Genomic DNA, 23,387 nt, shown 5'->3' on the forward strand with positions numbered 1-23,387 from the left:
GTATTTCTACCATTTCCTCATTCATATTTGTTATGCATACTCCCAGGTATGTGAATCTTTGCACCACTTCTATTTCATGTATCTTGATCTTTATATGATGATCTAATGATCTTCTCCTTCTTGTTTGTATTAAGGCTTTTGTTTTCCTTGTGTTAATTTGTAATACAACTTCTTTCCATTTCTCGTCTAGCACATCAGCTACTTCTTTGACTGATCTTAATGATCTTCCCAAAATATTTATGTCATCCGCATACCCTACCATTTGTACCATTTTATATTCCAAAGTGCGTTTGGTGTTTACTGTCAGTTTTCTAATTACATGCTGAAGGGCAAGATTAAAGAGAAGTGGTGCTAGACCGTCTCCTTGCTTGATTTATTGTAAGGCTGTTTCCCAGTTGATTTTATATCTTCACACGTGCTTTAGTGTCTTCCATCGTCATATTTGTAAGTATTATTAGCTTCCGAGGTATCTTGAATTGGAATCATATGCTTGTTGGAAGCCTACAAATATCTGTGTTACCTTCCCAGCATTTTTCTAGTATTTGCTTAACAGTATATATTTGATCAGTGGTAGACCTGCCTCTCCTAAATCTGGCCTGATATTCTCCGACATTCTCTTCGGCATATGGCCGTGGCCTATCTTTCAGTATGTTTGTAAACATTTTGTTTGCCACACATAACAGCGATATCCTTCTGTAGTTTTAACATTTTTGTTTATCTCCTTTCTTGTATATAGGACATATTATGCTCTTCTTCCAGCCTTCTGGCATTTGCTCTAAATTCCATATTTTGTTTATAAGGTGGTGCAGCACTGTTATTAACATACCTCCTCCATATTTCCAGATTTCAGCTGTTATTAAATCTATACCTGGCACTTTATTATTTTTTAATTTGTGAATGGTTTCCTTAACTTCTGTTAGTGTGGGTGCTTGCTGTTCATCTGTATCTTCTATATCTTGATCGATTATTAATCCTTCACCTTTCTCGGTTTCAGTTCCTCCCGCTTCCGAACTATTGAGTAGTTGTTCAAAATATTCTGTCCATCTGGATAGGATTTGTTTCCCATTTCCTAACAGCTCTCCTTTCTTGCTTTTGCAGATATTAGTTCTTGGTTTAAACCCTTCTTTTATATTCTTTATTTCTTTGTACGCCATATATGTGTTCCCTATTCTAAATTCCTCATTAATTTGACTTATCTTCTCTGTTATGTGTTTCCTTCCTGCGACAAGTGTTTTGAGCTTTCTTATTCAGTTCTTCTAATTCTTGTTTCTTTTTTCTGGTTGGGCGTGCTAAATATGCTTGATAAGCTTTATCTCTTTCTTGAATGTCTTCTCTGCATTCTTCATCAAACCGTTCTTTCTTTTTATCAAATTGTACTGTCCCGAGTGTGACCTTTGCTGTTTCTTCAACACTCTCTTTAAGTCTTCCCCGTATTTCATCAATCCCCGTGTCATTTGATATATTTTGTGGTTGATGCAATCCCATACTTTCCAATTTTCCTTCTAAATTGGTTACGAAGGTTTTCCTGGTCTTCTTATCTTCTAGCTTACTAATATTTACTTTTTGCACTGCCTTTGTACCATTCTTTGGAAGTCTCATTATTCTTCCTCTGAAGACTGTTTTAACTAAATGGTGGTCAGTCCCACAATTTGCTCCTCTGTGTGTTCGGACATTTATTACACTTGTACCTCTTCTCTTGTCTATTAACACATGATCGATTTGGTTGTTAGTTATTCCATCTGGTGATCTCCATGTATATTTATGTATTTGTTTCCTAGGAAAGAAAGTAGAGCTGATTATCATGTTTTTACTAGTGGCTAAATCAATGAGTCTTTGGCCATTATCATTGGATGTGTCGTGTAGACTTTGTTTCCCTATTGTCCCTTGATATATTTCTTCCTTACCAATCTGTGCATTTAGATCGCCCGCTATCATTTTGAGATAATTAGATAGTGTGCTGTCTATTATCTGCTCCAGTTTATTATAAAACGTTTCTTTTATTGCTTCATCATCCTCTGTAGGTGCATACACATTTATGATAGACAGGTTGCACAACTTGGTTCTGAACCTTATTTTGCATAGTCTTTCATCTATGGGTTGGAATTCCATCACATTTCCTTTAAATATTTTGTCCACTATGAAGGCTACCCCTGCCTCTCTATTTCCTTTCTTCTTACCACTCCTATAGATAGTGTGCGTTTTTGTGTCCCATATTACCTCACTTGTCCATCTTGTTTCTTGTACAGCTGTTATGTGTACTCTATATTTAGTTAATTGATCTGTTAATACTCTCAGTGCTCCTGCTTTAAGAAGGGTTCTAACATTCCACGTACCAATCTCAATATCCTTATCTTTCCGCTTTATTCATCTTCTGTTAGGTCCGTCTGTCCGAGGCTTTTATTGAGGTTTTGAGACATTTTCCTTTTTACGGTGCAAGGTTGTTAGCGTTGTGACCAACCCTGAAAGTGGAGGACCAGGGTACCTGTCTTAGTCTGACCTCTCCTCCTCGACCAATCTGGCTAGGGAGACCCCACCAGTAGCTATGCTACCACCAGACTAGCTCTTGGGATCACTGAGGTACTCAAGCCCCACCACCACGACAAGGTGCAGGTACCATTAAGTGAGGATCTTGTGATATATGGTAATCTTAAGATCTGATCTTTAACACTTATGATATGAAGTGTAAGGACTCTGCAGATTTATTGACTTGTACCAGTCAACATCATCTCATTATAAATGTACACAGTAGATATACCTTTGGTGCCGAATCTGTTCATGTAAAATATTTTGTTATTGTCCGTGCCATTCATGTCACATTCTTTATCCAGCATTTTACACAAATTAAATACTTTGATGAATCATATTTTAATGTTATGATTGTTTCTTTTTCTTAATAGATTTCCTAAATGATGATAGGAACGTAGAACAATGGCTGAAAGTCTGGCTGATGATTTCTATGCCACTCTTGCGAGTGTGAAGAGGAAGGCACTGCATGATTCTGGATGCAATACAGAAACAACGAAGGAAGGAAATGTATTACCATTCAAAAGGAATACATCATCAAAGAACAAAGAAGAGCAGTTGGACCATTTTAGGAATAGCACACAGAGTAAGGACAAACAAAAGTGTGAACAGTTTCCTGTAAAGGAAAAGAATATAACCAAACATAGTGAATGTAATGTACTACCAAAAGAAGGCAAAATGTTGCATATTCAAGATACATCAAAGCATGAAACATTTCTTAGGAAGGAAAAGGGCATTTCCAAAAACAATAATTATAATCTGCCATGTACACATAAAGAAGTAGAACAAGCTGGAGGCAGAAGACAACATTTAAGTTCAGGCTATTCTACATTTGGTGATGGATGGCAGAGAGTTTCTAAATGTCAGAAGGGAAAGAATAAACAGGCCAAGATACCGTCTGAACCTGGATACCAGAAGAAAGAAGTAGGTTCTTCGAATATCAATTACAAAATAAGAGAGTCTTTTCAGGCACAGGCAGGACAAGGCAGATTTCTTGCAGAAGGATTGCATCAGCGTAACAGAAGTCGTGGCTCACGTATACATACTGAGGAGCACATTCTTCCTGTGCAGCCCAAACAGGAGAAAGATGAAGGGATGTCACAACAGAGAAGAGAGCAAAAGTGTGGTCTTGGGTACAGATACCTGGAAAAACTGGCTGATGAAGAGCCCTATAAGATTATTATGGTGTTAGCCAATAGGAGATCAGGGTTTGAAACTTTACTGAAGCAGCCACTCAGGCCTGATTTGCTAATTCTAATTGTCAAAATTTTATCAAAATTTTGTAAAGCTGACTTTGAAGAAAACAAGGCTGCTGTTTTGTCTTATGCTTGTCATCATGACTTTCTAGATCAATTGTCAAAGCATATAGCTCTTATTCCACTTGAGGTGAACAAACAGAGGAAAGAGAATGTTGGCAACTTTCTTGAAGATCTTTTGACTTTCCTTGAAAGTGTTATTAAGCTTCTACCAAGTAAAGCAGCTGAAGGCTTTGAAAATATATTCATGATGACTGATGTGATGATGAAAATCTTTGAAGGGCAACATGATACAGCTGCTAGTATTGAAAAATTGAAGAAAAACTTTGAATATCTCCAAGCTCAATTTAAGACCTGTGTTGAAGGAGAAGAAAAGAAGAAAGTTGGTGAAAATACTAATAGTTTTGCTCTGGAAGTGCCACAAGATAACTTTAGAGAAATTAGTGTATTCCCAAAACCAGAAGATATCCTCACTGAAGAGCCAGGATTTGTTAGGCCAAACATCATTGATGGGGCATATGAGAGTGTGGATGATTACCTCGATACACAGTTTCGTTTGTTGCGTGAAGATTTTGTGTCGCCACTGAGGGAAGGGATTTTGGAATATGTAAATATGTGTGATAAAAAGAGGATAAATAAAATTAACAGTGTAAGAATCTATCGTAAGGTATTTTTCCTCAACCCAAAGATTGTAAATGACCGACTTGGACTGATTGTATGTTTTGACCCTGACAGACATCTCAAGAGAGTTATCTGGGAGCATTCTAAACGATTTTTATTTGGTACATTACTAGCATTCTCAAGAGACAACTTCACAAATGTAATTTTTGCAACTGTCATGGATAGAGATATTACAGAGTTAAAGAATGGGAAGATTGTGGTTGAAATTAGTCAGGGCTTTGTTGTTTCTAATGATATATTCTCTCATGAGTTTGTAATGGCTGAATCACAAGTGTACTTTGAGCCATATTTTCATGTTTTGAAGGCATTGCAGAACATGGAGACAGAATCATTCCCGATGGAGAAATACATCATTCATGCTCAAATATCAGATGATCTACCAAAGTACATGTGTACTGAGGGAGGAGTCCTTTTGGATATAGATGGCAACACAGTCTTTGCTTTGGAACACAATTCTTGGCCAGGGCCATTGGAATTGAAACTCGATGAGTCTCAATACCGTGCTTTCAAATCAGCTCTTACAAAAGAATTTGTCGTCGTACAGGGACCACCAGGAACAGGAAAAACATTTATAGGACTCAAAGTAGCTACTGTGCTGCTTAGAAATGCTCCTATATGGAATGCTTCTTCCAAGCCAATGCTTGTGGTATGCTACACAAATCATGCCTTAGATCAGTTTCTAGAAGGATTGATTCCAGTCACCGACAGAATTGTGCGAATTGGCGGGCAGTCAAAAAGCTTAGTTCTAGAAGCATTCAATTTGAAGGAGAAGCGTAGGAAACACAGGAGAAGGGCACATCTGTCTAATCTTTCAAAAGACATTCATTATAGAATGTCAGACATAATGAGACGCATAAAGATCATTCAGGAAGATCTTGAAATGATAGCCACCCATCAAGGGATTATTTCTTTGCATGCCCTAAAAGAATTTCAAATAATTCAAGATCAGCATTTAAATTGTTTTGCATCTCATGATCGTACAATTTCTGAAAATCTCTTTATTGAGTGGCTTGAGTATGGAAGGTTTGATTATGTACCTACAGATGAAGCAGAAGGAAATCATTATCATAATCAAGGTCACAATGTTCATGCAGATAATCAAGCAGAAGAAAATTTTGATGAAACAGAAGGCTTGCAGCACTGCATGATAGATGACTTGATGGATTGGGAATTAGATGTTCATATTATTAGGTCTCACCTGACATTTTCATTGGATTTAGGGAGACTTGAAGCAGAAATAGAGTGGAGTGAGTTACAAAGGTGGGACCTGGAGAGAGAAATTAAGGAAGATCCTAGCCTTGCTGATCAAATGGAAATGCAGCAGGAGATATCTGAGGACTTGAAGTTTAAGATGAACTATATCAAGAGACAACTTAGCCAGCAAGGGAATCAAAACAGGAGGACAGTGGAGTATCTTCTGCAACAAGTGAACTTGTGGCAGTTGCAGGGAGAAGATAGGTGGACTCTTTACAGATACTGGGTGGACAGATTAAGGAATGTTCTGCTTGATGAGTTGCATAAGGTAGAACGCAAGTTACGTGATGAAGCCAAGATGTATGAAGAAGTACAGCAAATTCATGACCTTGAAATACTGAAAGATTCACTGATTGTTGGTATAACAACTACTGGAGCTGCCAGACTCAAGTTATTAATGCAGGCCCTTCAAGCAAAAATAGGTAAGGAAAGTGCCAATTTTAATTGTCTTCAAAACTGTAGTAATAACAGAACATATTGGTAAACGTAAAGTGTCCAGATTATTATTCTGTGTAGTCTTCTTGGTGTTAACATTTTGAAGGAACAAAGTACTTCCATCTTTAGGGATGAGTGGAGTATAGCTGGAAGTGGAATGGTAATGTAGGATCAGGACATGGGAGCATCTCATCCACACACTGAAGTAAGGAAAGGAGGATCTCTAAAAGGGTAGACACATACTTTCTTTTGGCTTTCACCTCTGTCTGTTCTGGACCTGATAAGGATAAGTTCTGTTCCTGTTTTCATTGGCCTGGTCAGGGTTACACCCCTGCTTTCTCCATTCATGGTTTCTAATTGGCCATTCCTGTCCTTCCTGTACCAACCTTATATTGCCATTGTTTTTCTCAGCCCTATCTAAAAGAAATAAATAGAATATCTGTATGATTGCAGTGATTGTTGAAGAAGCAGCAGAGGTCATGGAGAGCCACATTGTTGTATCTCTAACACGTCACTGTGAACATCTCATCCTAATTGGTATGTGCTGCTGTTCCTGTATGTATCTTTGTACTGATGACTGCTAATTACATTTACTTATAACTAATGAATGTAGGTTACAAAAAATGTGTCGGCATGCAATGGAAAGAAATTAAAGACGTGTACACAGATTGTATCTATAAACTTACCTTGTAGTTTTCAAGCTTTGCTAATTTGTAATCAGTGCTAAATAGGTGAATGGTCCATATAATACAAAGAAACTGAACATTTCAGTTGTGTTAGTGAAGGTCAGTGTAAACCCCATTCCTGCATTTGGGACATATTCTTTCAGTATTGTGATTCTTGCCACATTCAGCTAAGAATATCTTCCTCAGCTGTTTAAGTAATATAAGTCTTTGTGGTTAGTTTTAAAATCACTTGACATTGTTTTTTGTTGTTGAAACAGTAGCACAGCATGACAAATGCATCTTTAACACTGACAAAACAAAATTGCTCTTCTCATTTATTTTTGAAATTTTGTTTTTTCCCAGGCCCACTCATTAACTGAACACAGCCTGACTGTTTATAAACTTCAAGAAAGCTTATGACTCAGTTGAAAGAGAGGCTCTTCACAATATTTTTCTTGTACCTAAGAAGCTAGTTAGTCTAATTAAAACATGTTTAAGTGAAACCTCTAGTAACATTTGTGTAGGTAAACCTACATTTCCTATTCAGAATGGCCTGAAACAGGGAGATGCTGTATTGCCACTGCATTTCAATTTTGCCTTTGAATATGCCATCAGGAAAGTCCAAGAAAATCAGGGCGGTCTCAAATTGAATGAGACACATCAGCGTTTGGTCTGTGTTGATGATGATAATCTGTTGGGCTTGTTTTGAACAACAGTATTTCATTGTGATACTACATTAATTTCATACAGAATCCAGAAAACCTCATTGTTTATAAAATGTCACCCCTAACCACAGGTTACCATTTCCATAGTGCACAGAAGGGACTGGACCATCCCTATTCATTCTCTTACGGGAGTTTCCTTCATTTTCTTAGTGCACCCCTCTTCACTGACCTGACTGAATTACTTTTGCTACTTCAAGTCAGAGTTCTGTGAAACAAATCTGACACCAGTCATTCCATACCAAGTTATCACAGTCCCAACCCAACCTTCTCAAATTTCGATGGATGTTGATGGACTCTATAGAAAATAGTATTCTTGCAAAATTTCAGCACCCTGTTGTCATGCTGTTTTGTGGTGCATTGGTGTAAAATTATAAAAAAATGTGATAATTATGCACTGTACAAGTTATAGGGCTTATGTGTGACTTGTGTAAAAGCTAATGAAATGGCCTTTCTGGAAATACATAACTCATATGCAGATGAGTATAGTTTCTGTTTAAGTTTTGCCTGATGTAACCGTTGACCTATAGTTTCTTACAAAATGTAATTTTGTTATGACTTTCACCTGTCTTTTGAGATATGTACTGAGATGAAACCTCAAAGTGACTTTCTTCTCTATTAATCCTATTTATCACTATTATCTTATTAAATCTTGTAGTAAAGATACAATTTTTGAGGTAAAAATGTAAACTACTGCTTGTGTGTATGAGCCAGGATAGCTCAGTCAGTATAGTGACTAGCTACGGGCTGGATGACCGGGGTTCGATCCCCGACGGGGGCAGAGGATTTTTCCTCTAGCCTCTGCGTCCAGACCGGCTCTGGGGCCCACCCAGCCTCCTCTACAATGGGTACCGGGGTCCTTTCCCGGGGGTAAAGCCGGTCGGGGCGTGATTCTGACCACTCACCCCCAACTAGTGGCGAGGTCAAGAAAGAGAGAAGCTATACCTCCACTCACCCCAAACGCCTACATGGCGTATAGTGGGACAAACTTTACTTTACTTTTTACTGTTTGTGTGTAAGCACTGTGCCATGATAACATGAGGGAGTGGAGATACCATATCCGTTCATGATATTAAAGTTTTCACACCAATTTTACTTCGTGGAATGTAACTTATGTTGTCTGTGTGCAGGAGACCACCAGCAGTTGCGGCCTTCTCCCGCTGTGTTCCGACTTGCACGTGACTACAACTTTGACATCTCTCTTTTTGAGCGGATGTTGAAGAACAAGATGCACTGTGATATACTGAAAGTCCAGCACCGTATGAGACCAGAAATTGTGAATCTGATTGTTCCAACCATCTATCCAGAGTTGCTGAACCACAATTCTGTGTTGAAATATGAGAAAATTCGTGGTATGCTGAACAGTGTGTTTTTTATCACACACAATTATCCAGAAGAAGAGGTATGTAACATTTCAATTATGAGTGCAATTCTGTTATAGTTTGAATGTGGAATATTGCTATCAGAGGATGTATTTTATGTTTCATGTGCTTGTATTTATAAATAAAATATTGTCACAGTTATTAATAATTAACTTGCTAGTTTCTTTGTTTGAAACGACGATTTACTATATACACAAAATACATGTAATTATTTTCTTCATTGCAGCTTTGTTATTGTATAAATAAATTACAATCTTGATTGTTCTGGCGCAAGTATTAAATAATCAAGAATTTTCTCTTATGTTGCAGGTAGATGACACATCTAGTCACAGGAACACTCATGAGGGCGACTTTCTCATCGCTCTGTGTCGTTATCTTGTCCTACAGGGATATTCACCTAGTTGCATTACTATTCTGACAACATACTCTGGGCAGCTGTTTTACCTACGTAGTGTGAGTATAACAGTGTGCATCCTAATTGGCTACTTGAGGAAAGTACAAAAATTTGTTTTTAAATATTGTGTGTTATGTTCTGTCCATTAACTGACATTTTGTTAAAGAGTTTGCATCTGCAGTGGAAAATATTCGTATGCACCCAAACCCTTTCCCATAATGCTGGTGGAAGCATTTACATGTTGCATGTTTTTGTACATCTTTCAACTGTTGGAAATAAAGTATAATCTTCCCTCCCCAAAGCACTAGGCTGTTACAAATTACTTTGCTCAAATGAAATCTCATGTTCTCTTAATTCAAAATTAAAACAAATATTTTAGCATCATCTTGAGCTCATAACTGCACAGAATCTGTAATTTTATGGTTAGTTTCTCTTTGTTGCTCAGAAAAAATTAAATTCTAAATAACACTTAAGATTCAGATGCAGACATCAAGTTAGGAAATGTAACCAATATGCAGGATTCACCAAACTGTTACCTTTCTGAATGGTGCCAGTGACATCAGTTCCTTAGTCAGTGACCTGTGCATGAGCAGGTTGCCTGGTGCTTGTCTGACTGAATGATGACATCACAGAGAATTCTTCCATGTTGTTGTGGCTGCAGACTTCAGGTATCTATAGTTACTAAATATAACCACTGTAATGAAAGCTGCGTGCGACACCACACAGAAATGCAGGTCTTTATTTTAAGAGGTCAATATTGTTGTTCAATTTTATGGAATTTATGGACAGATTTTCATATAAATCTATATCAAATTTCATTAATGATTTTAACATTTAGGATAGTAGACTTTAAATTAGCTTGTACAAGCTGATGACTGGATTAAATTGGTATTTAAATGCTTTAAAGTGTATAGAGATTCATAAAATAAAGTTTAGTAATTGTAGTTTTAATCCAGAATGTCCAAATAAAATGTAGATTATTAGACATGAATGCATTTTCCTGTGTACTGAAGTTTTAAAATAATCAGACCGGCAGTTTAGTTTACGTTCCTTTTTTGTTTTATTCCCACATGTTTTGTCTATTCTTTGAAACACTGGAAAATAAATAGAATTAGAATAGCAGATATTTTGTAAGACACTACCATACTTTCAGAATACAGTGAAACCTCGATGCATCGTTTTCGGCGGGGGTGGGAAATAAAAACGATGAATGCGGGAAAGCATTAAATTTTTTTAAAAAAACAATGTTTCTCTTTCAAAGTTACTTCTTTTTACCAAAAAAGTCTTTAATGGACAACTGGTTTGTCGAAACTTTACGTTTTAGACCAAACAGAGTACTTTCCACGTTCAAAATGTTTTCCTCGTCACGTTCACTAATACTATGCGCATAAATGAACGACTTCACTTTTGCCAATGCAGCGTGTGCTTCGGCAAAACTCGGCACAGCTTCGGGCTCGCATTCGTTGTCTTCCTCTTCCTCTCCGCTCCCACCCCCTTCGCGATCTTCACACAACTCATCAATCGTGTCGACTCCGCATGTAGCAAGCTCGCTGTCTACTGCCGCGTAGTCACCAAATTTAACCACGTCTTTCACGGCGCCAAATCGATTCCAGTCTTCGTGAAAGCCATCATGCTCATCCTCCTCTTCATCCACACTGACCATAGAGTCTGCTTGTGCGCGAAGTTCACACCCGTAGCCACCTTTGCGAAAACAATTCAGAACAGTTGGTTGGGAGACATGCCGCCAAGCTGCCACTGTGAAATGAATTGCTTGTAACACGTCAATTTTCATGTTGACATCCTTCCCAGCATCCATTGCACAAGGCGCTTTCTATACAACTGCTTGAAAGACTTTATGATGCCCAAATCAAGCGGTTGCAAGACGCTCGTGCAATTTGCTGGATACTGCACGACTTTCACATTTCGTAGAAATGTCGTGTCCTTAGGATGAGCGGCACAATTATCAACAAACAGCAAAATCTTTCTGCCTTGTGCGCCCATGGAGGCATCCAGAGAACTTAAAAACGCCGTAAAGATGTCTGTTGTCATCCAAGCCTTTTTGCTGGCGTGATATTTCACCGGAAGTTTTTTCATGTTCTCGAAACAACGCGGTTTTAGTGATTTTTCAACTACAATCGGAACCCGTTTGTCACTACCGTCACTGTTAACACACAGAAGAACTGTGTTTTGCACGTTTTCCCCCGTGGCAAGATTCACCTTTCAATGCCAGCGTCCTATCCGGGAGGGCGTTGTAGAAAAGTCCGGTCTCATCCGCATTATAAATGTCCCGCGGCTCATATCCCTCCAGCAGTGTTGGCAGTCTCTCGAGCCACAGCTCCGTTATTTCCACATCCACAGCAGCACTTTCGCCGGCTAACTTCTTGTAGACCATACCATGTCGTTCTTTAAACCTACTAATCCAGCCATTCGACGCTGCAAAATTTTCAATATTCAGTCTTGCGGCTATCGTCTTGGCTTTTTCCCGCAAGACGTTGCCATCAACAGGAATTTCTGAGGCCCGCGATTGCTGGTACCAAGTGAAGACACTTTCTAGCTCACTGAAAGTTGATTTTCTTCCGATTTTCCTTTTTTTGCATGAATTGCCACACTTGTCAGTTTGTTTTCGGATTTCTTTCTTCTTTGCAACTATTGAATTTAAAGTAGATGGTGCTAATCCAAGGCGTTTAGCAATGTCGATTCTTTTTTCAAATGGATTCTTCTCCACTTCGTCTATGATTTTTAATCTTTCTTGAAGAGTTCTGACTTGATTTACTGGGCGAGACATGGTACAGGAATAATAACAAAATAATTAACAGGAGTAAGAGGAATAACAAAATATTTACGGGAACAACAACAAAAGTATAGACTGGAACAATAACAGGAAGAATGGAAGTACTATTACTGCCGAACACGACGAAACGTAGCCGTAGAAGACACTGAACCACTTGAAACGAGATGAACCAGAAGAATGAAAAGTGCCGCCCGCCTTTCCTTTGTGCTTATAATACGTAAAAGCATTTGTGAAGAAATTCACACTGCACATGCCATCTGGCATCGCTGGAACGAAATGTGAGTGCACCCTAATTAAACTCGTAAAATTTCTGACAATGGGCACTGCCATTCACTCCAACTATCACCCCTGCACCGCTGACCCCTCATTCCAAAAGAATCTGTGCTGGTTGGGCGACATAACAGGTTACCGCTACTGTGTATTCCAAAAACATTGTGCGTCTTTCGGTATTAATTTATTTCAAAACCCAGCATTTTAAATTCTCAGAAACGATCATTGCGGGAAAATTGTGGGCCGGGACTACGATTTTTGAACGATCGATGCGATAAAACGATAGTTCGAGGAACGATAGAAGCGGGAAAATGTAACATTATTTTATATGGGATGTATTCGGGACCGAACAAAACGGACGATGCATCCGGGAACGATGGATAGAGGTTTCATTGTAATGTAATCTTTGTGACAATAAAGTAATGTCCCTGTTCTTGCTGACAGCTCTGTAACAAATGCAGAAGTGGTCATGTCAGGTGAGTAATACAGCCGTTTAGAATTCTTTGTCAGTGCATTGATGAACACTTCGTTATTGAAACAGTTACGTGGGTGCCGGGAATCAAGAGTAAGTGGCCTAATCCATGTAAACTTCATCTCTGCCATGCATGTTACATATCTCGCCTATTTGATCTTCCTACATTTGATATTCTTAATAATAATGGCTGAAGACCACAGATTATGAAGAATATCTCTGTAGATGAAGTATTAATTGTATGTCCATATTTAGGTACGAAAGAAGTACGGCATACTAGAAAAAGTAAGGATAACGGTGGTTGATAACTTCCAAGGAGAAGAGAATGACATAATCTTACTGTCATTGGTACGAAGCAACAAGGAAGCCAAAATTGGCTTCCTCAAAATTGAGAACAGAGTGTGTGTTGCTCTCTCCAGAGCAAAGATGGGCTTCTACATAATTGGCAAGTATTACTTGTCAGTGATTTGAGAACAAATTGTATGTATAAAAATGTGCACTCCCAGGTAAGATAAGCATCCCACTTTTTATATAGTGCATTCACTGATAAAGTTTAATTAACTGTCTCTTCCTAGCTGGAAATGCATGAACCATTGCCAAGCAATTCAAGGTTTCCCCTGTATGAGTCACATATCACTTCATGAAAAGATAAAAATCAATTTATTTTAGGAAAGCAGTTCCTTTAACTTTATGAGTGAATACAATGTAGCATTTTTAACAAAAAGAATGTATGAAATTAATAGTAAAAATCAAAATTTGATGAATTATATTAATGTCCGACTGTAGATTTCTACACAGGCACGTGATGGTTGTTGGAATTACAGTAGGATAAAAATTAGTCTTCACTAGTGCTATCACTGATGTTGAATTGATTTTGTTATGTACTGTAAGATATAAGTCCTTTTGACTCAGTAGAAAGCCTTTGTGCAATACTTATTTGCCATCTTACATGGAAATTGTTTTATTTAAGAAATTCTGCATTAAATGTTGGCTTGCGTTGAAGCCCTGGATTCCAATTTCTTTTGCAACTTTTAGTACCTTCACTTGTTACATTTTACGTATCCCCCCAATTTTGTGATTTATAGATCTAGGATTGACCTTTTCTGTTTTCATTAAAATTTCCCATGCCATCCCTTTGGGTGAAAGGATGTTTTTATTGCATGTGAAACGTTTTATAAGCTAAAACAGGAACTTCTTAAGCAGAATCCAAGATTCTAGTGAACTTTAACAAGAATTTTCTGGATGAACATGGCATGAAGTAAAGAAGGCTGTCCTCTGATAGATGTGGGCTGACATTCAGATGACCTGACTTCCTCTTTCATCATTGCGATGAATTCACTATGCATGGAATAGTTGTAGATATAGGAGCAGGTTTTTAGAAGGCAGAGCCCTGACCAGACCAGTTGTAAAAGTAGATGGGTGGAGTAGAAGAGAACAAATTATTATGGGTAAAATTAAATGAAAGGGAAGAAGGAAATAAAACTGTATAATATGATGTATACAGATAATGAGAAATTAGAATAAAAGCCCATTATGCAGAGGAAGGGAAGAAATAGCTGGTATGAGGGCTGGCAGGAGAGTGAAAATCACAACAGCAAAAATTAAAGAAAAATATTAAATGACGCATTTTGAGGGGGATATGAAATAAATTGGAATGAAACGTTTGAGAAAGGTTGGGAGAGAAGGAACTGGCTGTGGCTGGGCCAATGCCTTGAAAATGGCGTGTGCTGACCTAGCAGTATGACTGAAACATGCACTGCAATTTTTATTTCATTATTATGGGGAAGAGTGAGCATAATTTCTTCTGAAATTTCACCAAGTTGTCAGTAACTGTGTTTGCCTTTCTCTTTGTATTGTGACACTTAACCAGTATCTGTGTGTGTTGCCCAGATTAACATAACCTGATGTAAAAGCTGGGTCCAGAAACATAGGTTCTATGTTGTCATTTATTATTATTATTATCATCAGCAAGAAGGCTGTTGCTGAAAGGTTCGGTTTTCTTTCTACACACCTTATTTTTTTATTTAATTTAATTTTTCATATTTAGATGTTTGATTTTTGCAGACATGTTTTTTTTTCATCAGCCACTAAAGAGTTATCAGGCAGTGTGCATGTGCGCAGACTTACATAAGAAGTTCAAAAAGAAAAATCTGTTGGAAACTGGTTCTGCTATTATGGAAGTGGAATTGTGGAAGTGTGGCATTGCCTTTTCTTTAGTCTTTTCTTATTTCATAATCTAAATATTATGTTTGAATTCTAAGTTTGGATTGTGAAGTCTGCAATGTGTACTAAATAGTAAGAGTTTTCTCATTCATTTTAATAACTGGCACAGGTAATATGGACAATTTAACAAGGAGTAGCTCAATCTGGCCAAAGATCAAGGAATCACTGAATAAACAAGAGTCTTTGGGCACACACTTGACATTGAGATGCCAGGTACATCCATCAGTGTTCACTAGAGTTTGCATGGCTGCAGATTTCCACAATGTTCCAGAAGGCGGTTGTTTGCAGATTTGTGGAACTCAACTTCAGTGTGGACACAGATGTAAAAGTGTCTGTCATGTCCGCAACAGAGACCATGCAAACATGATGTGTCATGAGCCATGTGTAAGGTGAGGAGAGAGAGGTTGCTTTAATCGGGCCAAATAAAAATATAGTGTTTGTGTTCAATGTTGCAACACAGCTGAATCTCACATTGAAAAAAATTGCAATGGGCATGTATTGGAATGGCAGATACAGCACTAGATTTCTGCATACCAGATTTACACAAATATAAGCCACACATATTTTTCAAATTCACATCTCTTAAACCTGGAGTGCACTTAATTAGAATTTTATTTTTAATGGCAAGATGATTGGTCTATATCATTGTTGATTACGAAGTGCTGCAATGTACTTTTTGACACAATGCAGCAGTGAAAAATATTTCAGTACAGTAAATATATAAACTGTTGTGTGCATGAAACCGCTAAATAACAAGAAGTGAATTAATTTTGTTTGCAAAGTTACATTATTGTTAGTGTTTTGGCAGTGGAACAAGCAGTCCTTGAATGGGAATTGGGTGAGTATGTGCAGGGGCAGGGATGGGGATGAAAACCTTTTAACAACTTATGTTTAGCAGTAGCGACTTAGAACAGGCTCATGAAATAATCTCTGGGTAAAGTGCATTTCATTTTAATAGTTGTGTGACTACTGCCCACAAAATTTGTGCAGGTAAACTATGTCACCACATGGGTGGGGACAGGGGTCTTATATGAATAGGGGTTGGTGCATGCATTCATTGTCTGTTTTCCCTTTCTGATTTTAATGGTATCACCTGCAGATATTCTGCAACTACTCTGCTCAAAATTGCATTTTTGTGAGAGGCAGGAAATGTATTTGCTGTGTGATTGGTTGCCATTGCAATCACTGTCTTCTGAACATACATAATGCTACTTGGGGAGAATTAATTAAAAATTTTGATGCCAGCCATAAATAAGATTGTATTTGTTATTTTAATCTTGAAAGGCAGGTGCAGCTTATATTTGCACACCATTTATATTATTGTAAATGTGGTATGCTGAATGCATATTGAACTACTCTTTTGAAGTCTTTGTCAACATGGCTGATGTACTGCTGGAGTGGTTGTACTATGAAGATGGCTGTTTTGGTGCTTCATGTTTTGACCTACAAAAATTGTTTGCCATTACCTGTAAGATATATTATTTCATAGTGCACATATTTGTAATATCAGCATATAAATTTAAGATGTCCCTTTAAACATAAATTAAATAACAAGTGTAAGTTCTGTCAACACAACTTATTGATGTGTTCATGTTAAATATGTGAAGCTTGAAATCAGGGATCCTGAAGTTATGTGACATAACTGCAAATGGATATTGGTGGAACAATTTGGTGACTGATCTCTAAACAGTGTATCCAGCTGTTTTATCAGTTAACATAAATATGCATTTTTATCTGTTTTTACCGAGCTATCAAAAGTTTGAAAATATTTTAGCATTTCAACTTCTGACATTTGTAAGTATGTATCAATAGAATTTTATTAATTATGTTCATTATGTATTTTTATTTGGTTCCTGTAGTAAGCCTGAACTTGTTTTTTTAAAAATGATTTGCTGTGTTTAAAATAAATACATTATTTAGTTGTCTTGGTGGTACTGTTAGTTTTATAAGTGCTGCAGAAGTTCTCCATTAGATAGTAAGCTGTGGAGGAAGAAATCTGAATGAATGGGTTGATTATTTATCATCTTTCAGGAGCTCATTATATAGTGCAGAATAGTAGAATGATACAGAGTAATGGTTTGGTAAGGAAGTTTAATAAGCTTGGGTTATGAAGTGTCTATAGTCTGGCACAAATAAACAACTATTCTGATGCATAGTTTTATAATTCTGTGCAGGGTGCACTGACATGTATGTCTACCATTAGTGCTAATTCATGTAGGAAGTTCTGTCATAATGCATCTTTTCAGTATGTGATTTAGATATAATGCAATGGACTTGTTAGGGGACATTGTCTATATAACGTGGACTATTTTGTATAGAACAAGTTAAAGCAGATGACAACTAGTCACAAAGTACAAGAGAGATGGGATATAGGATGGGATTTGGGATTTATTTCCACTGAATCACTTGTTTTTATGAGATTTTCCTGTAATGGGTCTGTTTTGTAGTTTGGCATCTGCAGATATAAACCATTGATATTTCCTACATGCCAGTTACATTTTCCCATTATTGCTGTAAATGGAAATATTGTAATATTATTATCATAATTTACTTTGTGTCCAGGGTACCAGGGCATTGTGAACTCCAGCACAAATGCTTGAAATTATGCTTTGAAGACTGTGGAGATTGCAGAACACTTGTGTCAAGAACATTACAGTGTGGACACACATCGCGTCTGTGCTGTTACATTGACGTTGAGAAATACAAATGTGCAGTGGAAGTAGAGGTTGAGCTTCCAGATTGTGGACATAAAGTGAAAAAGCCTTGTCACATGGACATAAACCTGATCTCTTGTTTGCATGCTTGTGAAGACCGCCTGCCATGTGGACACAGTTGTAGTTTGAATTGCCATGTAAAGGATGACCCTGATCATCTAGAAGTAAGTACTTATATTGAGCACATTTTTCAAAGAATCCAGAATGTGTGATCATAGTTATAATTCTGCATGTATTTTGTTAATGACACAAATTTTATTTGGCACTTCATTTTTGTCATGTATAACCTGCTGATTCATTTTAAATCTTGCATATTCATAAATCACAGTTGTATGTGAGTCTTGTACTTTGAAGACCGGTATTTTTTTGGGCCATGCCATAGTGCAGAAATTAGTCATTGGCATTTTGCTGCAGAGACCCAGATTCATTCCAAGGTCAGTCAATGTTGGACTGAGACAGGTTTTCTCCAAGTCCTTTGGTTTTACTCTGGTATTATTCCACCTTTGCTCCATACTTTATCGTATCTGATGTCGAGGTTGGACAGTAGGTCTGGTAGTTTCTGCAGAGAGTGTCTCACCCAATTGGAACAATGAAAGAGAATGCAAACTTTTGGAAAGTAATAATTTTCTCACCTGTAATAGTTTTCAGTTATCCCTGGCTTTTCTTTGCAAGGATGGTATTAGAAAATATAGTTAGGCAGTAATATTGATAATTCTGAGAATATTAAAATGATTGATGAACATGAAATAGTTGCATTCAGAAGAGGGAGCGAGCAATCACAGCATCAAGTTGCCATATGAGATTTAAACAACTTGGTATTTAGGAAATACCCATTCAGTGTGAGAGCTGAGTGCTGATTAACAGGCTGACGCTGAACTTCACACTTATTTCCAGGAATTAATTGCAAAGGAAATTCTACAGCTAGGTCAAATTCATATTTCACATGAAAGACGGAGTACACCTGGCCATAAATTGAGTAAAGGAAGAATAACGGATTTGTGTTACGTGGGTGCTTTTGGTTCAGACATTAACTGTTGTAGTGGACAGTGCAAAGAGCAACATTTTTCAAAGGAACACAGAAAAGTAATTTGCCTATCACATACTTCAATCAGAAAGGGGTCTGGATGGAATGTTCTATTTTTAAAATGTGGTTTTATTTAAGGTTTGTGCTGCAAGCAAAAGATGGCTTAAAATCAAACGGTTTACCAGAAAAGACTTTGTTGCTAATGGACCATACCCATCATGTTCCATTGAACACATTCTTAGATCGGGCAATGGACAGATATGTGTTACATATTTGGTATTAATATAACTTCATGTATCCACCATGAATTCGGACATGTTTGCCTCGATTAAGAATCTGTATAAAGGAAACTTTTTTATAAGTAAGATGAGGTAGTGATCTCTCAATATTTTTTGAAGAAGGTAACCTGCTAGACAGTATTTATCTGTTAGTGAAGGATTGGAATGTTGTTAAGTCAAATACCATAAGCAAATCTTGGAGGAAACTTTGTGCTGACATTGACAAAGAATATTGCTTCTGTTTTGAAGAAGAATTTTCAGCTGCCAAGTTAGCCATCATTTTGAAAGAGGTGTTATGGGGTGAAACAATCTACAGTGACATTTTAAAATGCTTTTAAGATGAAGATATCAGCCTAATCCTTGACAAGATTGTCAGCCATTCATCTACACTTGAATGGGCTAAGAATTTGTTGGATTACGTGGAACAACAAGGTGGCATGCTCCCATCTGATACTCTTGTGGTGTGTAGTTTGAGAAGTACAATAAGGAAGAAAGAACCACTTTTTAATGCATAAATCAGCACTACTTCCAGTAATGCTCTGCACCTAATCTGTGCATAATAATTGTATATAAATGTTTTTTGAAACTGCCAGATCATTGGATGCATCAGTTACAAAACATGAGAAACAGAAATGCATTATCTAATATTTTCAGTTTAATAAGACTGTGCCTACTCCAAAATGAGTGGAAATGCAGATATCACAGGTAATGAAGTTTCTACTACAAATTTTTGGAAATTGAAATCTAAAGTAGTCCTAGCGTTTCCATAGCCAATGCAGATATAGTAGCTATTCCATGCACAGCAGTCCATAAAAGGAGGAAGGTTATGGAGAAAGGCCTTTCCCAGATGTTGCCTCAGTCGGTCTGCTAGTTTTTGCATTTCCCATTGTATAAAGTAGGGCCATTATTTTTTGTTTTATATTTATACTTGTATATTGTTGACATCATGTACACGGAGGATTCTGAAAGTCACAAATGATGTAGGAATAAATTAATTTTGAAAATTGGTGTACCTTATAGGATTCCCAGTATGTGACAAAGTAAAGTAAGACTTTTTTACATGCACCCACAGTTCTTGGTTTTTTTGCATGTTTTCCCCATAATAAAGATTATTTTACCATTCTTATTCTAAAGTTTTGTAGATGGAGTTTTATGTATAACTTAGGCATTCAGGGATGAGCCATGTTGAATGTTGTAAGTAGGTCCTCCAACATTCAGGCAAACATTGCATAAGAGTGAATGTGTACCAGGGGTTCTTAGCCTTAGCCTATGTAGAGCAGACATTAAATAAATAGATGGTGAGTAGGATGTGAAGGACCTAATTTGTGGAATAGCGGAGTATGCTGCAAAGCTTGTCTTCCCCCCCCCCCCCCCCCCCCCCCAAGCCATCTAATAAACAAACACCGAACTGCCTTTCAGACTTTAAGTCAAGAAAAGAGAAAATAAGTTCCATCATCACTTCTAACTACATTGCCAATGAGAACATTTTTCATCACCTATTCTCCTAACAATGTGGTTACTGATACTTCCTGCTCTATACAAGGCTTCCAGAAAACTCCAATAAAAAATAACTGAAGATAGCAACTGCAGTGTTTACCAAAGCACTAGAAAACCTAAAATATTTGACATGGCTTATGTTTGAAATTTGAATTTATACATCATATTAGCAGTAATCTCTGGTTGGTATTCATTTGTATGTTATATTTAAAATTTGATTTGTTGTTTACTTTTGTAAAGAGTTGATTTTATTTAGTTTAGCTTTTTGTGTCATCAGTCTCCCTGTTGAAGATTTAACTACGTGGAGCATATTCTTTCTTGTGAACTTTGTGCTTGCTTAGCTAGTCAAGGAATTTCATGTCTTATAGAACCTGAAGGCTCATTACTGTGTTCAAAAAGAGCTTGTCACTCATTTGCATTCTTGGCCAGATGAATCCAGTTCACACAGTCATATCCTTTTTGACACATGTTAATATATCCTTTCATCTGTGTCTAGGTCTCCCAAGTTGTCTCTTTCCTTCAGATTTTTCAGCTAACTCTGTAGGAATTCCTAATATCTCTTATGCCTGCCTCACACCATCCCTATCGTTGGCTTTGATTTGGTTACCCTAATAATATTTAGTGAAGAGTACAAATTATGAAGCTCCTCATTGCACAGTTTTCTTCATTCTTTAAATGAATGGAAAGATTTAGACATTGATTCATGTGATATATAGAAAAGTGTTCTGTTTGCAGTACCAGTGTGAGAAGCCATGCACTAGAAAGAATGTGGGTTGCAAGGATGACCATGTATGTATCAAGAAATGTTACGAGGAATGTGGTGACTGCAGGATACCAGTTTCTAAGAAGCTGCCTCATTGTGAACACCCTGCACTCATGCCATGCTCTGTGGATTCCGAAATATACCTTTGTAGGACAAAGTGCAGTAAGATTCTGCCCTGTGGACATCCATGTCCCAATATCTGTTCTGCTGTGTGTGGAAATTGCCAAGTTAAGGTGAGTTATAAAAATATTGCAGTCACTGATTTTGTTATAAACAGTAGAGCAAGTGTGAAGCAAGGCATCTTTTTCTGGTAGTTGTTTAAAAAGTTGACAACTACTTGTCTTTATCACCATTCTGGTTCTTTAAATATATTTCTTTCTGTTTTTTTGTGATTTGATATTCATTCACCATTTTTTTGTTACCAGGCACTCGACATTAGTTCACGATTATGTCAGTGAGCTGTTATGCCCCACAGCCCTTTCTAGTAAGCTCAAAGCATCTGGCCAGCTATGTGCATATGCAATCTGTCCACCTCTCATGATGCTGTAGGAAGGTTGGCCACGCTAAATAAATTCCATTGTCCAGTTTCTCTTTACAGTAATAGGGAAGAGGCAATACAGGGATATGAGAGAGAGGGGGAGAGAGGTATATATAGAGAGAGCAAATACACTACCTGATCAAAAGTATCTGGACACCTACGCGAAACTGTCATCTAAGTGTCCCTTGGATTTACTGCCCAGTAGTGAACATTAATACGGGGTGGGCCCACCCTTGGCATTTATTACAGCTCTAACTCTGCGGGGGAGACTGTCTACCAGGTGTTGGAACGTCACCGGGGGAATGGCCGACCATTCTTCCTGCAACGCTGTAGCAAGCGTAGTTAGTGATGTGGGTCGTTGGGGTCTGGCGCGCAGTCCCCTTTCTAGTTCATCCCAGAGGTGTTCAATAGGATTGAGATCGGGCTCAGGGCTGGCCAGTCCATTTCCGGAACCTTATTGTCCACATACCACTCATGAACAGACCCTGCTTTATGGCAGGGAGCATTGTCATGCTGAAACACACGGTTATCATCTCCGAACTGGTCTTCTACCGTAGACAACACGCAGCTGGTCAGAATGTCCTTATATCCTTCCGCCTTTAACGTGCTCCGTAGTATTACGAGAGGACCAAGTCCCTTCCATGAAAAACACCCCCACACTGTCACCCCACCTCCGCCAAATTTCACTGTGGGCACTATACAGGCCGGCATGTAGCGTTCACCTAGCATTCGCCACACCCAAACCCTTCCATCAGACTGCCACATGGTATAGCGTGATTCATCACTCCAAATCACGCGTCTCCAGTCGTCCACAGCCCAGTGGCGGCGCTCTTTACACCACTGAAAGCGGCTTGCTTACTGATGTTGCAACCAATAAGTCACTGAGCTCCCTTGCTCCACCCATTCTGTCAGTATCGCGTAGCACTGAACAACATCGAGCCCTCTGCCTCCTTTTATAGCAGCAGTGGCGGTCGTAGTGATATCTAGGCTCGAGTTTATGTTTACAGAGGGGTGTCCAGATACTTTTGATCAGACAGTGTGTACGTTTGTGTGCTTGAGCAGGCGGGTGGGTGCACATGCTCATGTTAAGAATTTACAAGGGGACCTAATTGATTGTTATCACCCAATTTATCTCCAGTTTTGCTGTGTGGCAGTCAACCCTCCGCTGACTTCCTGACTAACATTGTAAGTGCCAACACTCCTCCTTTTTTTTCCATAATACAATTTTATTTTTCACTTTTTTGCTATATCATAAGTCTCACAAAAAGGAACCAACCGTGGCAGCTCAATTGGTAGCATGTTTGCCTGTGGTGTGCATGGGTGACCCTTGTTTGATTCCCAAGCAGGTTCCTCCCCCGTCCCTTTTTAATCACCCTATATGTAATGGCTTCAAAGGCCATAAAATGTATTTTTTGAAGTGAAGTGAACCCAGGCCACATTCTCTATAGGCACTCATCACCAACTGAGCGTTGGCAGAGAACTTTCAGGGTCCTGAAGAAAGTTGA

At 38.0% G+C, this 23,387-nt stretch overlaps 1 protein-coding gene across 2 annotated transcripts in view; it reads left to right on the forward strand.

Annotated features, from left to right (window-relative positions):
• The window catches only part of LOC110830081 (NFX1-type zinc finger-containing protein 1), a 42,832-nt gene that overhangs the window by 3,006 nt on the left and 16,439 nt on the right, over window positions 1–23,387 (forward strand). For both annotated transcript variants that reach the window (XM_022064537.2, XM_022064536.2), the window contains exons 2-9: window positions 2,898–6,136; window positions 6,603–6,686; window positions 8,667–8,938; window positions 9,228–9,371; window positions 13,101–13,290; window positions 15,178–15,457; window positions 17,631–17,946; window positions 21,317–21,577. In XM_022064537.2, coding sequence (XP_021920229.2) covers window positions 2,929–6,136; window positions 6,603–6,686; window positions 8,667–8,938; window positions 9,228–9,371; window positions 13,101–13,290; window positions 15,178–15,457; window positions 17,631–17,946; window positions 21,317–21,577 — 4,755 coding nt within the window. In that variant the 5' untranslated portion in view covers window positions 2,898–2,928. The remainder of the gene's footprint in view (window positions 1–2,897; window positions 6,137–6,602; window positions 6,687–8,666; window positions 8,939–9,227; window positions 9,372–13,100; window positions 13,291–15,177; window positions 15,458–17,630; window positions 17,947–21,316; window positions 21,578–23,387) is intronic.

Source organism: Zootermopsis nevadensis, unplaced genomic scaffold (genome assembly GCF_977971745.1).
Source record: "Zootermopsis nevadensis isolate Lab colony 2312 unplaced genomic scaffold, Znev_1.0 Znev_ptg000012l, whole genome shotgun sequence".
In the NCBI taxonomy this organism is placed as follows: domain Eukaryota; kingdom Metazoa; phylum Arthropoda; class Insecta; order Blattodea; family Termopsidae; genus Zootermopsis; species Zootermopsis nevadensis.